Source organism: Rhinatrema bivittatum, chromosome 3 (assembly GCF_901001135.1).
Source record: "Rhinatrema bivittatum chromosome 3, aRhiBiv1.1, whole genome shotgun sequence".
NCBI classification, from domain to species: domain Eukaryota; kingdom Metazoa; phylum Chordata; class Amphibia; order Gymnophiona; family Rhinatrematidae; genus Rhinatrema; species Rhinatrema bivittatum.
Genome location: NC_042617.1, coordinates 357187427 through 357204511, shown reverse-complemented (window position 1 = coordinate 357204511; position 17085 = coordinate 357187427). Strand labels below are relative to the sequence as shown.

The 17085-nt window shown below is 49.4% G+C and overlaps 1 protein-coding gene across 2 annotated transcripts in view; it reads right to left on the bottom strand.

Annotated features, from left to right (window-relative positions):
• Window positions 1-17085, bottom strand: part of MDN1 (midasin AAA ATPase 1) — a 765271-nt gene that overhangs the window by 678756 nt on the left and 69430 nt on the right. For both annotated transcript variants that reach the window (XM_029595415.1, XM_029595414.1), the window contains exons 10-11: window positions 8106-8287; window positions 7476-7557 (exon numbers count right to left, since the gene is read on the bottom strand). In XM_029595415.1, coding sequence (XP_029451275.1) covers window positions 7476-7557; window positions 8106-8287 — 264 coding nt within the window. The remainder of the gene's footprint in view (window positions 1-7475; window positions 7558-8105; window positions 8288-17085) is intronic.

Sequence of the window (17085 nt, the reverse complement as noted above, 5' to 3'; positions counted from 1 at the left end):
TTTATTGCAGGGTTCTTCTTTGGTAGAAAACAACATACATTTATTACAGGTAATTCTTCTATTGGAAATAATAGAACTTCCTGCAAGTACTGATGTAAAGTTTCCATGGGTACTTGTCCAACCACCCTTGGAAAATTTAAAAATCTTAGATTTAATCTTTTGGAGTTGTTTTCATAGGTTTCCAAACGTCTATACATATATTCCCTGTCCTTCACTACTACAACATGAAACTCCTGATTCTTTTTCTCTAAATCTTCAAGTTTTTGAATTCTTTCAGCGGATTTTTTTTACTTCCTCCTTAATAACTGTTACTTCTTGTAAATTATTCCCAGCCATGTTATCAATCTTTTTCTCCAACCCTTTCATATTTGCATTCATTTTAGCCATCAAATCCCACAACAGATCTAATGTAACCACCTGAGGGCGTGCAATGATCTCAATTGCTTCACTTCCGGTTACAGAGATATCCCCACCAGTCTCAGTCAATGATGTTAAACGAGCTGGCATATGATCTATAACCTCTAGATCTATGCCTCCCGTGGCTGAGAGGTTCTCATCAACTTCAGCCAAGTTTACCTTAATCCCATTAGATGTTAACTGTTCTTTTACACTCCCGGTAGAAGCCTCACTTTCCCTCTGCTTCGGCGGTAATCTCAGATTGGGACTCAGCGATGCCTCGTCTAATAACCCAGTATTTTCTCCCACAAGTACTGAGTACTGCAGATTATTTGGCAGCTGGTGTTTTCAGAGCTACATTAGACATAGCGTACTATTTCCTGTGGTATAGGAGAGGGGAGGGGTGCCGGGGGATAAACCCTTACCCTCCCCTTACGTTTCGGAGGCATAACAAATCAAAAGTCACTTACTTCAGGAAACGCTATTGTCTAAACTGTGATTTTCAGAGCCTCAGTGGCAGTTGATCCTTGCAAGGAATGAACGCCCTTCCGTCCTGCTCCAAACAAAGCCGCGCGCGCTTTGGTGGCGCGCCGGCGGCTGCGGTGCGCCGTAAAAGAAAATTATTACTTACCTGCTAATTTTCGTTCCTGTAGTACCATGGATCAGTCCAGACAGTGGGTTATGTCCCCAATCCAGCAGATGGAGTCAGCCCAAAGCTTCGAGGGGGCGTCACCTTAAGTACTACTACCCCCTCTGCAGGAGTTCAGTATCGAGTATATCAAAGCCCGAGTAAACAGAAACCCCCTGCTTGGATCAAGTTAAAACAAAACGGCAACAATAAGCCGCTGAATGTTAACGTAGGAGACTGAAACCGACCCACCAACGAGTGGTCGGGCATGAACATAGCGTGTCAACCTCCAAGAGAACGATGAAAAGAACAGTGATAAAAACTGGAAACACGTGAAACACAAACAGCAGCAGTAGGGACACTACTGTAACGGGAGACACAGTTGAACAGAATCAGCAGCCACATACAGCCGAGCAGGAATAGGACCTAGGACCCAAATGCGGTGGGCGTCTGGACTGATCCATGGTACTACAGGAACGAAAATTAGCAGGTAAGTAATAATTTTCTTTTCCCTGTACGTACCTGGATCAGTCCAGACAGTGGGATGTACCCAAGCTTCCCTAACCCGGGTGGGATCCTGCGAGGCCTGCTCGGAGGACCTGTTCGCCAAAGTGTCCCTGGACGGACGAGGCGAGATGTAGTCTGTAGTGTCTCGAGAACGTGTGCAACGACTTCCAGGTGGCCGCTCTACATATTTCTTGCGAAGATACCGAGCGGCTCTCAGCTCAGGAGGCCGCCTGAGAGCATGTGGAATGTGCTACGATGCCGGGTGGGGGAGTCCGCCCCACCCCAATATAGGAGGCGGCAATGCCAGCCTTCAGCCATCTGGCAATGGTTGTCTTCGAGGCCTGAGATCCCTTCCGGGGACCAGACCAAAGGACGAAGAGATGGTCCGAAGTCCGGAAATCATTCGTAGCCTCCAGGTAGAGCCTCAGAGTGCGCTTGACGTCAAGGAGACGAAGAGACCGCGGCTCCGAAGAAGAGAACGATGGAAGTTCCACCGTCTGATTCACATGGAAAGTGGACACCACCTTCGGAAGGAAGGAGGGGAACAGTGCGAAGTGAGACTCCCGAATCGGAGAACCAAAGATAAGATTCTCTACACGACAGGGCCTGCAGCTCCGAAATACGCCGTGCGGAGCAGATGGCCACCAGGAACACCGCCTTGAGGGTGAGATCCTTGATTGTTGCATTCCGCAGCGGTTCAAACGGAGGTCCTGACATGGAACGCAGTACTAGATTGAGACTCCAAGAGGGACAAGGATCCCGCAGTGGAGGCCGCAAATGTTTGACCCCCTTGAGAAAACGGGCGATGTCCGGGTGTCGCCACAGAGATCCTCCGTCGCGCAGGAGGGAGCCAAGAGCGGCCACTTGAACCCGAAGTGAGTTGTAAGCGAGCCCCTTGTCCACCCCTTCTTGTAGGAACTGGAGGATCTGAGAGACCGACGCCTCCGAGGGTCTTGTGTTCAGGCCGGTACACCACAGCTCGAACACCTTCCAGACCCGCACATAGGCCACCGACGTCGAGGTCTTTCGGGAGCGCAGCAGCGTAGACACTACCGCCTCCGGGTATCCCCGTCGGAGGCGACGCCTCTCAAAAGCCAGGCCGCAAGACAGAAGAGTTCTGCCTGGTCGAAAAATACTGGGCCCTGGTGGAGGAGGCGGGGAAGATGTCCCAGCCGGATGGGTCCGTCGATTACTAGGTGAAGGAGGTCCGCAAACCAAGGTCGTCTCGGCCACTCTGGCGCGACGAAGATGACGGTCCCCCGATGAGCCTCTATCCGTCGTAGTAGCCTTCCCACCAGCGGCCACGGGGGGGAACGCGTATAGAAGCAGATCGGCCGGCCACGGGAGCGCGAGAGCATCGACGCCCTCCGCCCCCCGTTCTCTCCGGCGACTGAAGAAACGAGGCGCCTTGGTGTTTTGAGCGGATGCCATAAGATCCAGGTGGGGGGGACCCCACCGCCGAACGATGAGCTGCATGGCCTCGTCAGAGAGGGCCCACTCTCCGGGATCCAGGAGCTGGCGACTGAGGAAATCCGCCTGGACGTTGTCCACGCCCGCTATGTGCGAGGCCGCCAGACGGGCCAGGTGCCGTTCCGCCCACTGCATCAACATCGCCGCCTCGAGCGCGACCTGCGGACTGCGGGTGCCGCCCTGTCGGTTGATGTAGGCCACCGTGGTCGCGTTGTCCGACAGGATTCTGACTTCCCGATTCCGAAGGAGCGGCAGGAAGTGAAGCAGCGCCAGCCTGACCGCTCTGGTCTCCAGACGATTGATGGACCACGCCGACTCTTCCGCGGACCACGTCCCCTGCGTGGCGCTGCGGTCGCAGACTGCCCCCCAGCCTACGAGACTGGCGTCGGTGGTAACCACTACCCAATTTGGTAGCTCGAGGGACACGCCGCGAGCCAGATTCTCCGGGACCATCCACCAGTCCAAGCTGCTCCGTGCAAACTGGGGCAGCGGGAGTATCACCTGGTAGTCCTGCGAGAGTGGTTTCCAGCGGGATAGGAGAGCTCTCTGTAGCGGCCGGAGGTGCGCAAATGCCCAAGGAACCATGTCGATGGTGGAGCCCATCACCCCCAGGAGCTGTAGATAGTCCCAGGAGGTGGGAGCTGGTAATGCAGAGAACCGCTGTATGTGCTCCCGCAGGGAGTGCGCCTTGTCCTGTCGTAGAAAAACCGCCCCCAGACGGGTGTCGAAGGTCGCTCCCAAGAAATCCAAGCGCTGCGAAGGCACGAGGGAGCTCTTGGAGAAGTTCACCCCCCAACCCAGGGACTGCAGGAACTCTATCACCCTGGCCACTGCCGCCTGGCCATGCCGAAAAGACTTCGCCCGTATGAGCCAGTCGTCCAAATAAGGATGAACTAGAATACCCTCCTTCCGAAGGGCAGCCGCCACAACTACCATGATCTTGGTGAAGGTGCGTGGGGCCGTTGCCAGGCCGAACGGAAGCGCCACAAACTGTAAATGTTGATCCAGAATCTTGAACCGTAGTAACCGATGATGCTCCTGGCGAATGGGGATATGAAGGTAGGCCTCCGTCAAGTCCAAGGAGGCCAAGAACTCCCCTTGGTGTACCGCCACGATCACCGAACGCAGCGTTTCCATGCGGAACCGGATCACCCTGAGGGACTTGTTGACTTCCTTCAGGTCCAGTATGGGGCGGAAGGAGCCGTCTTTCTTTGGTACTACGAAGTAGATGGAATAATGGCCCGAGCCCACCTCTCCGGAGGGTACGGGCACAATGGCGCCTATCTCCCACAGTCTGTCCAACGTCGACTGCACCGCCCTTCGCTTGATGGCCGAGCCGCAGGGCGAGAAGATGAACCGACCCTTCGGAGCGCGGGCAAGTTCCAAAGCGTAGCCGCGTCCTATGGTGTCCAAGACCCACTGATCCGAGGTGATCCGTGCCCACTCCTCGTAGAAGAACGCCAGCCGCCCTCCAATCGTGGGGACGGTGGAGTGGGCGAGCTGAACATCATTGAGAGGACTTGGGTGAAGGTTGTCCCGCCGTGGAAGCGGGGCGCGCAGGGCGGCGCCCGCGAAAGGAGCGAGACCAGGGCTGAGACCTGGGGGCAGGGGGCCGAGCCGCCGCCAGCCTATAGCTCCTATAGCGCCTTTGCGCTCTGGCTCTAGTCCTGGAGGACGAAAAAGCCCTGGTGGAGCGATATCTGTCTTCCGGCAGGCGATGGACCGCGTTTTCCCCCAGAGACTTGATGATCTGGTCCAGATCCTCGCCGAACAGGAACTTACCCCTGAATGGCAGGGAACCCAGACTCGACTTGGAGGACGTGTCCGCCGCCCAGTTGCGTAGCCATAGGAGTCGACGTGCCGCCACCACCGAGGCCATGGAGCGGGCAAGGACCCGAAACAGATCGTAGGAAGCGTCCGCCCCGTATGCCACCGCAGCTTCCAGTCTATCCGCCTGGGCGGCTTCCCCAGGTGGCAACGCCTGGGACGTGAGCAATAGCTGCACCCAGAGAAGACTGGCCCGCTGGGCAAGCGAGCTGCACATCGCAGCCCGCAGCCCCACTGCGGAGGCCTCGAAGACCCGCTTGAGGAAGACTTCCAACTTGCGATCCTGCGTATCCCTTAGTGCTGCTCCACCCGTCACCGGTATAGTCATTCTCTTCGTGACCGCCGACACCGCAGAGTCCACTCTGGGTACCTTGATGAGATCCAGAAAATCTTCCGGCAGCGGATACAGCCTCTCCATGGCGCGGCTGCCCTTCAGCGCGGCTTCCGGGGCATCCCATTCCCTGGTGAGAAGCTGCAGGAACGACTCGTGAATGGGAAAAGCCCGAGCCCTCGGGCGAAGGGCGGCCAGCACCGGGTCTCCCTTCTTTGAGGAGGTGACTACAGCGGGCGCGACGGGAGCTGGCGGATCCGGCGGAGGGTCAAGGTCCAACCCCTGAATGATCTGGGGGATCAGGTCATCCAGCTCTTCCCGCTGGAAGAGACGTAGCATGCGCGGATCCTCACCTTCTGAAGTGGAGTCCCCTTGACCCGCCGCCGCAGGGTCCGACCCAGGGGAAGCTGGTGCCGACCCAAGGCCCCCCGAGCCCACCGGGAGCCGTGGTTGGCTGGGGGGCCCCCACGCCCGCCGGAGCGGGGGGGGCCGGATAGGAGGGCGAAGGTCGCGGTAGCTTGGGTGGTGGCGGATCCGAGAGCGCAGCCAGGTCCTGCAGGTAAGCCGTATGCAGACGGATAAACTCCGGGGAAAATCCCGGTCTAGTCGGGGGGACCTCCGCGGGTGGGGGCCCCTGGGGACCCTGCCCCAGCAGGCCTTCCTCCGGGTCTGTCTCAGGTATTAACCTCGGGGGTGAACCCTCCGAAGCTTCCTCGTCCCCCCGCGCTGCCTGGGCCCCTTCAGGGCGCAGCGCATGCAAGATGGCCGCCGTTCCCGCCAGGAATGGGGGAGGGGCCGGCCCGCGCCGCCCGGGCAAGGCTGTCATGGAGGACCGAAGAGTGAGGGACCGAGAAGTGCCTTCCCCCCCGGGGAGGCACCGCGCACAAATTCCCTCCCTTGAGACGCGCGATCCAGGCTCGCCACAGGCCGAGCAACGCGCTGGCCTCGGCATCCAGAGCAAGTTTCAAACAGTCCCCGACAGCCCAGAACGCCTGGAAACCCGGGGGAGGGGCCGCGAGACGGATCGCCGCTGCGGGGGGGCCCTGGTGGCCTGCGCTACCCGCCGAAGAGAAAAACGGCGCCGCGGGGGGGCCTTCCTGGCCGCACAACCCGCTGGTGACGATCAGCCCTCTCCCCGCTGCAGCCCACGAGGAGCCGCAAAATGGCCGCGGGAGAGGGTGAAGACGCTAGCAGGCCGGAGCACCGGCAGCCGCGTGCAACCTAGCTGTAAAGAAGAAAGGAAAAACAGCCCAAAACAAAATCTCACTTACCCCGGAGCAGCAACGACTAGCGCCGGTAGAGAGGAAAGGGAGAGACAGAGAGCAAGGAGAAAGCCACGCCTCTCCAATTACCCAAATTTTTTTTTTTTTTTTTTTTTTTTTTTAAATACAACTTGATCCAAACAATCTAAACAAACCTACAGAAACCAGAGCCCCAAACAAACAAGGGACGCAAAAGAAATAGGTGATAGGAAACGGGAGCAAGCCCAGATTCCACTACTCGCATCTGCTGGAGTCAGAAGATACTGAACTCCTGCAGAGGGGGTAGTAGTACTTAAGGTGACGCCCCCTCGAAGCTTTGGGCTGACTCCATCTGCTGGATTGGGGACATAACCCACTGTCTGGACTGATCCAGGTACGTACAGGGAAAGCGCCGATTTTGTAGGCGCTGTCCCCTCTGGTGACGTCAAACGGGGCGGGAGTTTCAAGATCTTTTCCTCACCGAGTGGCTTCCCTCCTCGCTCTGGCTCAGCTGCAGCCTGGGCGTCTCAGCGCGCCGGTTTTGTAGGCGCTGTCCCCTCTGGTGACGTCAAACGGGGCAGGAGTTTCAAGATCTTTTCCTCACCGAGTGGCTTCCCTCCTTGCTCTGGCTCAGCTGCCCACTGCTCCATATTTTATATGTGGAAGTCCGTGACTGCCTTAACTTACGTTCCTCTAATTAGGTTTATGCTGCCCTATGATACTGTACACACTGCCCAAGAGTTTTCATAGCTCTGCTCCAGATCTAATATTTTTTTTTTTTGCACATGTGAAGATACATTAAATCTCTTTTCAAGGTCTGAAAATACTGGTATTTCCAGCAAACAGCAGAATGCTGGGGAAATCATGTTTAAGATCCACCAGCCTAAGAATTGAAGAAATGAACAGAGGAAATAACTAAGATAGTGACATTTTTCAATGTAAGGTTGGTGTACAGAAAACAATGGTCCCTTTCTACATATAAAAAGGCACAGAGAAGCCCCACTCTGAATGCCTGATGCCATGTCTTAATCTAACTGGTCTGCCTTCAAGTACAATGAAATAGAATAACGCTTACCTCATGAAAGACATTCAAAGCAGTCTCAGGAGAAGAACCATCAAAGTTGTGAACAATCCTGTTGCACCATTTCAGCAAATCCCTGAGACAGGACACAAAACTCAAGTCAATCCTTTAGTGAGCAACCAAGAAAGCATTGAAAAAAAAAAAACCCCCAAATCAAAACACCTCTTAGCTCTTCTCTGAAGTGTACAAAGAGGGGCCTTCAGAAAGAGTAAATAAATGAACAGATCAGGTGTGAGTTATGACAAAGGAGATAAAATGTTGAGTCAGCTTAGTTATTAGTTTGTACATATGCTAGCTTGCCATTTTTGTGCAGATGCAATCCCCAGACACATCCCACTGACAAGCTAACATTTCAGGTGTTTCAGAAGAGCAAATGCCATAATGCTAAAAAAACATTTTGCATTTTCAGCAAAATTATGCTTTTAACAACAAAAACAGCTTTCCTTGCCATCCAAGGACTGTCTGGAGAATATGGAGTTTTCTGTGCTAAAAAGAGCTCCAGCCTCAGCCACAAGGCCTCCCCAAGCCTGCAGTGTTTAAGCTTTAACACTTCCACCACTTGAATATGTTTTTTTTTATAAAATGTCTATTTACAACGGTGTGTACTTCTTAAACTCTCTCTACCTGAGGGATAACCCTCTTCCTTCCAGGCGTGGTCGTTTCTCTTCTGTACTTGGCTCTGGGTCAGCCATCTGCTCCCTTCCAGCACCATTCCGCATCCGATGTTTGTCTCCGGTCAGCTGAACGTAAATTTCCAGCAAGCGATCCGCTACGACAGCAAGACTTGGATATCTCTGCAAAAGCACCTGTGGGGGGTGGTAAGGGGAATAAAGAGCATTCACACTGTGAAGAGGAAGTAACTACAGCAGACAATCACAAAGCAAGGAACAGAATCAACGTGGGATGACATAGAATGACATACAGAAGAGTACACAGATAAACAGCTCACTAATCAAGATTATTATACTACATAAACATTAAGAATGCAAGTTTTTTTTTATTTTTTTTTTTTTAATACCTCACATAACCCTTGTGTGTTCAGCCATGGGTTGTCATACTGATTCTAGAGAGAACTTGAGGTTTTGCAGACTGTGACATCCTGTAAAGATGCATGACTTGAGAGCTCTCAGGGCCCTTCTTGATAAACTTACCACTTATCAAGAATCCTTGCCCTCAGTTTTCAGAGTAACTTTTAGTTGCAAGGAGATTGGGGGCATATGTAGACAAGGTCTCATTGCTTAGCCAGTATAAAAAATTGTCACCAATGAAGGATGGCAGCAGCCTTATGACTAGACATGAAGTCAACAGTAAATATCCAGTTTATTATTCTAATTGCTATAGGTTGATACTTCAGAAAACAGGGTGCAATCCCATCCCAGTAAACAAGTCCAGCACAGGTAAGGCCATGTTATTTTTAATCTCTTTGGGACAGGGACCCTGACTAACTCTACCACCTCCCCTAACTCCCACAATGTGGATCCTTTTCAAATGAGAGTTGAAAGAAGTCCTCTCAGGTCCCACTGCGGGGTGACTGACTTCCTCTCCTGAATTCCCTCGGTGAGGTGAATTCCTACACACTGTGTACCCAAAGGAAAAAAAAAAAAAAAGACTGGGACCATGGGATTAATGTCCAAAAATAACACTTTACTGTAAACTCTGGACTGATGGTACATTAAATATGAATTTCCAGCTCCACAGTTCTCTATTTACAATTGTGTCCTCTATCTGTGCAAGAGTCTCTTAACAAGATTGGAAATCCAACCTCCCTCCTGGATTAGGCTGAACAGTGGTCCCTTTGGTTAGGATCCTTAAGAGTGGGCAGGAAAACCTTCCCAGTCAAAATCTATTTCTGCAAAGGCTGAATGTATCTCTACTCAAAGTTCTGAGAAGACTGACTGGGCATCCTCTCTTAAAAAGGATTGCTTAATCACAGTTAAATGTATGGATATTGATGGGATCCCTGGTGGAAGGTCCACTGATGGTTGGGAAGAGGGCAAAAAACACTTCCTCCCAAATCTTGGAAATAAACTTTCTTCTATCCCAAAAAGTAAACACTGTATCTCCTTTGCAGCAGGTCTTCCCTAACCCTGGGCATCTGCAACAGCAGGTTCCCCAGTCGCTGTGTCTCAGAAAAGGTTCAGCAGGGCTCCTACTGAGCAAATTGTCCAAAGTCCAACTAATTCTCTCTGCACTTCTGAAGAGCATAGCAGGAATGCCCAGACCTACTCTGGAGGATCTCAGATGGCTTCTAAGGCTCCATTATAGACCCGAAATGGAACACAGGAAAACTCCAATCTTCTTCACAAACCCTCAACTAAGACTGCCCCCAGAGCCCTTTGCAGAGCTCTGCTATAAAAATTCCTGTAGGGGATATCTATTACAGCCCCGCAATGGAAGGGCTGCCAATAAATGGATCCTCCCCCTAATTATTTCTAACTGCACTAACCTATATGATCCCAGGCCTTATTGGTAATCCAAAAGGTGTCCAGGTTACAAGCCTTTATGGAAGCTCTAGTCACCCAAAAATAAATTTGATTTATGATGCAATATTTGCAAAAGTGACCAAATATGTTAAGTACCATGATTATTTGTGGTTTTGCTAAAAATAGCTCAATGGAGCTGGCCCCAGAGGCAAGTGCTGTGAAGTCCATGTGAAAGGTCCCCTATTCAATTTGTGGATTGGGTTTTCCATGCCCTACATCTGCAAGGAATGCTGCTGCAGAAGCATTCGCAATCCCTGGAGAGAAAGGGAATCAATAAAAGGGAACACCTAGCAACTGGATTTGGAGCTCATGATATTGTTGCTATGATGACCAGATTAGGAACAGTGGAAGGGTCTATTAGTATAGGGAAAATAAAACAGGATAGTTAATGAGGTTTATGGTGCCAGAATCCCAGCACAGATTCTAAACTGAGCTATGAGGGGGGGGGGGGGGGGGGGGGGGGAAAGGAAGCAAGTTTGTTCACCTGCAAAAAGAGTTCTCTGTAGACAGTAGGATGAATCAACCATAAAAAAAAAAAAAAATAAGATACAGACAATGAGGGTTCAGATTTGTTTTTTGGAATCAGGATATGTACTACTCTGATAAATGAAAGCACAGTTTCTAATTTCTTTGAAAAAGGGACATGTATGGTCTTGAAAGTCAATGTTAAACTAAAAGAAAATTGGTCCCTACCTGCTAATTTTCATTCCTGTAGTACCACGGATTAGTCCAAACTCCTGGGTTCTGTCCACTCACCAGCAGATAGAGGCAGAGAAAGTTCTAACTGACTCCACCCCTTCCGTGAGGTGCACCTACAGTACACGTCAGTATTTAAATGTAGCAAAGTAGAAAAATTAAAAAACCCAACTAAGCAGCTAACTGCTAAAAACTGGGAGAACATTCCATAAAAACCAGGCTCACTGACCCAAACAGCGGCAGAGCACCTAACATAGAAACATTTTATAAGAAAAATACTTATCTGCAAAGTAAATAAGAACGAGCGGAATCTCAGTTATCCTGAAAACTGAAAATGGGCGGGGCTCTGGACTGATCCATGGTACTACAGGATCGAAAATTAGCAGGTAAGAACCAATTTTCCTTTCCCTATATGTACCCGGATCAGTCCAGACTCCTGGAAACCGGTGTGAAGGCAACCCTGCTATACCTCGGTATATAAAAATGCTAAATAAATAAAAATAAATAAAAATGTACCAGAGCTCCTTTACGCAGGGTGGGACCTTGAGAGTCCCGCTTGGATCACAGCTTCACCGAAGCCCCCAGATCCTGGGGCCTGAACATCCAGATGATAATGTCTAGCAAAAGTGTGTAAAGACTTCAAAGTCGCCGCCCTACAAATCTCTTGCGGAGAAACTTGTTGACACTCCGCCCAGGAGGTTGCTTGTGACAGAGTAGAATGAGCACAAAGACCGGACGGAAGCAACCAACCATGAAGTAAGTATGCCGAACCAATAGCTTCTTTTAACCAGCGAGCTATAGTAGCCCTAGATGCTGTGTCCCCACTCTAGTGGCCGCTCCAGAGCACAAAAAGATGGTTCGACATGCGGAAACTATTTATGACTTCGAGGTAAAGAAATAGGCTCTGCCAAACATCTAGCTTTCTCAAATCTCTAGACCGAGGATCTGAAGACTGTGAAGCAGGAAAAGATGGTAGATCAACTGACTGATTCAAGTGAAAGGAAGTAACCACTTTCGGAAGAAAAGACTGAATAGTCCTCAAAGAAACTCCAGAATCTGTAAGCCTTAAAAATGGCTCCCTACAGGACAAAGCCTGAAGCTCAGAAACCCTACAGGCTGAAGAAATAGCCACCAGAAAAATCACCTTTAACATGAGATCCTGAAGAGTAACCCTTCTCAGAGGCTCAAAGGGAAAATTCAATCTCCATGAAGGGCAAGGATTTTTAAAAGGACGCCGCAAGTGTTTTTCTCCCCGAAGAAAACGAGCCACATCAGGATGAGAAGCCAGGGTGACTCCTTTAATCTTCCCACGGAAGCAACCTAGAGCCACTACCTGTATTCTGAAACTGCAAGATAAGCCCTTAGCCAGACCAGCCTGCAAAAAAGACAATGTCAGGAATCAAAGCCCGAGGAGAAACCACCTGATTCTGCTCACACCAGGATTCGAAAACACCCCAAACCCTGCCATAAGCCAGGGAAGTAGAGGTTGTTCTTGACCTGAGAAGAGTAGTGACCACATCAAAATAACCCTTCTCCTTCAAATGACTCCTTTCAAAAGCCAGGCCGCTAGAGAGAAGCGATCTGCCTCTTCCAAACAAACGGGACCTTGGCTAAGAAGATTCGGAAGGTCCCAAAAGCGAAGCAGACCACCCACTATGAGGTTGACTAGGTCTGCAAACCAAGGACATCTCAGCCGTTCCGGAGCTACCAGAATCACCTCAGACGGATGAGATTCTATGCACCGATAACCTTGCCAATAAGAGGCCAGGGAGGAAAAACAAAGCAGAATGTTCATTGGCCAGGGAAGAAAAAGCATCTACTCCTTCTGCCCCTGAAACTGTTCAGACACCGGATTCCAGCGGGAGAGCAATGCTGACTGAAGCGGTCTCAAAAGAGCAAAGGCCCATGGAACTAAGTCCAAAGTGGAAGCCATGGAGCCTAGAACCTGTATATAATGCCAGACTCTGGGAGGAGACTTGGACAACAAGACTCGACTGATCCTGTATTTTGATGATCTATTCTTCCGTGAGAAAGACTTTCCCCAGTCAGGTGTCGAACAGGGCTCCCAGAAACTCCAAGGACTGGGATGGCACTAAGTGGCTCTTTGCCAGGTTGACAACCCAGCCTAATGACTGCAATAGCTGAAGAACTCGAGACACAGCTGAGCGACAGATGTTCCGACTTCGCTCGAATGAGCCAAACATCTAGGTAGGGATGAACAAAGAATCCCTCTCTTCAGAGCTGTGCAGCTACTACAACCATTATTTTGGTAAAAGGTCCTGAGTGCCATGGCGAGACCAAATGGGAGAGCGCAAAATTGGAAGTGGTCCCTCAGTATCGAGAATTGGGGTAACTTCTGATGGTCAGAACGAATTCCTGTGTGAAGATACGCCTTGGTTAGATCTAAGGAAGCTAGGAACTCGCCTTTGTGGACGGATGCCAAGACCGCTCTTAAGGTTTCCATGCGAACTCTTGGGATTCACAGACAGCGATTGACTCTTTAGGTCCAGAATGGGACGAAATGTGCTGTCTTTTTTGGGTACGATGAAGTAGATGGAATAATGGCCCTTTCATCGCTCCAACGGAGGTACTGGCACAATGGCCCCAAGCTCGCTTAGGCGACGTAAGGTGTCCCGTACCGCCTGACACTTTTGAGCGTAAGAGCATGGAGAGACGATAAAACGGTCACGAGGGCACCAAACAAAATCTAAAGCGTAGCCTTGTTTTATCACAGTAAGGACCCACTGATCCGATGTTATTTTGGCCCATTCCTTGAAACAGAGAGGCAATCTGTTTCCCACTACCGGAACTAAGGAATGGACCGGCCTATTCTCATTGAGAAGTTTTCGTTCCAGAGGATTGGGAGGGACCAGGTCTCCCATTAATGACGTCCTCAAAAGGACAGAGGCCAAAATTGCTGTCTAGCTGGCTGTTGCCGAAAAGAAGAACCTGAAGAGCGGGAGAAGCGAAACCTGCAGTTTCCTCGGAAACGGGATCTGGAAGGTAACGATCCCCTTGTCTTCGGCCTAACCTCAGGCAGATGATGTACCTTATTTTCTCCTAAGGAATGAATCAAGTCTTCAAGATCTTTTGCAAAGAGAAGTTTACCCTTAAAAGGTAAAGATCCCAATCGAGCTTTGTAAGAGACATCCGCAGACCAGTGTTTTAACCAGAGAAGTCTGCGGGCAGAGACAGCCGAAACCATCGATCTGGATGAAGTACGTAACAAATCAAAGAGCGTCAGCACTGTAATCAACAGCAGCTTCTAAACACCCAGCCTGAATAGCTTCGGATTCAGAAAGAGAAGAATTATTCTGCAGGAGCTGGACCCAGCGGAGCCCTGCTCTTAAGGTGAAACTGCTGCACATAGCCACTCGGACACCAAGAGCCGAAACTTCAAAAATCTTTTTTAGTTGAACCTCCAGCTTACGATCCTGAAGATCTTTGAGAGCTGTAGTACTGGTCTCCGGAATAGTAGTCTTTTTGGTAACCGCAGAGACCGATGCATCAACCTTGGGAACCCATAAAAGGTCCAAAGCATCCTCAGGCACAGGAAATAGCTTATCCATGGGCTTGCTGACCTTCAATCCCAAATCAGGAGTGTCCCATTCATGAAATAATAAGTTTGTGACAGAAAGATGAAATGGAAAACAGAATTGGACCACAAAGACCAAACATGACCGGGTCAATTGAGCCCATATGAGAATCCTCTGGCAGGGAATCAATTCCCAACTCCTCAAGGATAGCAGGAATAAGAGGAATAAGCTCATCTTTTCTAAAAAGAGGTGGACCACTTTAGGATCATCCCCTTCGACCACATGGGGACCTTGAGAGGACAAGGGATCCTGAGCAGAATCAGGATCTTGAGGAGGAATATCACTTGGGTCACCCTGGTCTGACTGAGGTATCAGTAGAGGAGTCAGGTAAGGGCCAAGTCAGAGGAGTCCTAAGAGAGCGCTTAGATTTAGGAACATCCATCACCCGCAAAGATTTGTTCTTTTTCAAAGCTGGTTTATGAGACAGCGGCACAGAAAGAGAAATCCCTTCAGGATTCTTTTTAGAGGACTTTCTGGCCTTGTAAGCTTGTAAGATGTTAAATAAATAAATATATAAAAACATAATAAAATCTGAAGAAAATGAAGAAGAGGAGTCTCAAGTCCCCTCAGGACTCTCCTCACCAGCAGGAGCTGAATTAGCAAAAAAAAAAAAATCACCTCCGTCAGAGGTTACTTGCTGTGGAGAAAGAGGAGGAGGAGAACCCCCCTCCCCCCGGAGCAAGAGTAGCAGCACGAAGAGAGCCTGAAATAGCCTCCGTTGAAGCAGTAAGCGGAAAAGAGGTTGCAGCAGAAAGACGCGGGCGTCCAGGTCTAGCAGAGCGACTGAGAGAAGAAGAAATGGTAAGCCCAGCTGCCCCCGAAGATCCCTCCCCCCCCGGGGAGGCAAGAGGAACATAGGCCATCGCAAGACATTCTCGCCCGCATGTCTCCACACGAGCAGCAGGCTGGACCGTGTGGCATTCTGAAAAAAACAAGCCGGCTGAGGAGAAAACAAAACTAAAATAAAAGAAAGCCTGCAGACCGCCCAAAACAGCAAAAAAGACAATGGGGAGTCCGAATAGGGTAAAGCAAAAGGCTGTAAAACTTATTTACTTCGGAAAGAAGACAAAATAGTTAATTAAATTTTTTTTTTTTTTAAATATACGACCTGAGAAGAAGCTGGGTCCTCTGCTACGCGGGGTGAGTGAACCGGGCTCCCCGGTATCACCCCAAAAGCTGCAGCAAACTGAGGCCAAGGATTCTCAACCCCTAAAGCCAAGAGCCTCAAATACCAGGGAGGATGGTCCCCCTCAGGGCCTGCCAACTCCCTTGGGAGGCTAGACTCCGCATATCTTTCCTCAACAAAAAAAATTTTTTTTTTAAACTAAAGTAAACTAAGAAACAGTAAAAGAAAAGTAAAATTTGACAAGAAAAACTTTTCTTCTTTTTAAACTAAGAACCAGACTGTAGGTTTTGCACATCCATCTGCTGGAAAGAGAGAAATGCTGATGTACTGTAGGTGCACCTCACTGAAGGGGCTGAGTCAGTTGGAACTTTCTCTGCCTCCATCTGCTGGTGAGTGGACAGAACCCAGGAGTCTGGACTGATCTGGCTATGTATAGGGAACTTCACTGTTTGCTCCTTTAAAAAAGAATCACAGCCTACAAAGACTAAAGAAACTTGGGTGTCCTATCCTTTCTATCTCTTCTGGACCAAAAAAAAAACAGTGAATGACCCCTAGAAGCTATAAACTCATCTTATTTTGCAGAAGCAAGGTTCATGGCTCCACTACATGTGGACTAGCATGTGTATGGATCTGTGATTCCACTATATTTATGTACCACCTAAGAGTTAAGCCTGCAGACTCAGGTATGAAACTCACTGTCAATCACTTTTGGAACCAGTAAGTCCTTTACACTTAACACCCGTATGATACACTAGCCTAATGTACATTATGCATCCCTGCAGCACAAGACTGGGATAAGAGCTTGATCCATTCTACTGACCTACAGTTTGTTAAAAACCTGACAAGGCTCAGAACAAGGGGAAGAGTGCCTCAGATATCTGTACTTGGACAGGTGCTTTTCAATATATTTATAAATGATTTGGAAAGGAATACGACAAGAGGTTATCAAATTTGCAGATGATACAAAATTATTCAGAGTAGTTAAATCACAAGCGGATTGTGATACATTATAGGAGAACCTTGCAAGACTGGAAGATTGGGCATCCAAATGGCAGGCGAAATTTAATGTGGACAAGTGCAAGGTGTTGCATATAGGGAAAAATAACCCTTGCTGTAGTTACACGGTTAGGTTCCATATTAGGAGCTACCACCCAGGAAAAAGATCTAGGCATGATAAGAACATGCCATACTGGGTCCATCAAGCCCAGCATCCTGTTTCCAACAGTGGCCAATCGAGGCCATAAGAACCTGGCAAGTACCCAAAAACTAAGTATTTCACGCTACTGTTAGTAATAGCAGTGGCTATTTTCTAAGTCAACTTAATTAATAGCAGCTAATGGACTTCTCCAAGAACTTATCCAATCCTTTTTTAAACATAGGTACACTAACTGCACTAACCACATCCTCTGGCAACAAATTTCAGAGTTTAATTGTGCATTGAGTGAAAAAGAACTTTCTCCATTTAGTTTTAAATGTGCCACATGCTAACTTCATGGAGTGCCCCCTAGTCTATTATCCGAAAGAGTAAATAACTGATTCACATTAACCCGTTCTAGACGTCTCAAAGTATTAGAGGATAATACTTTGAAATTGTCAGCTCAGTGTGCTGCAGCAGTCAAAAAACCAATGTTAAGAATTATTAGGAAGGGAATGGTTAATAAAACGAAAATGTCATAATTCCTCTGTATCTTTCCATGGTGAGT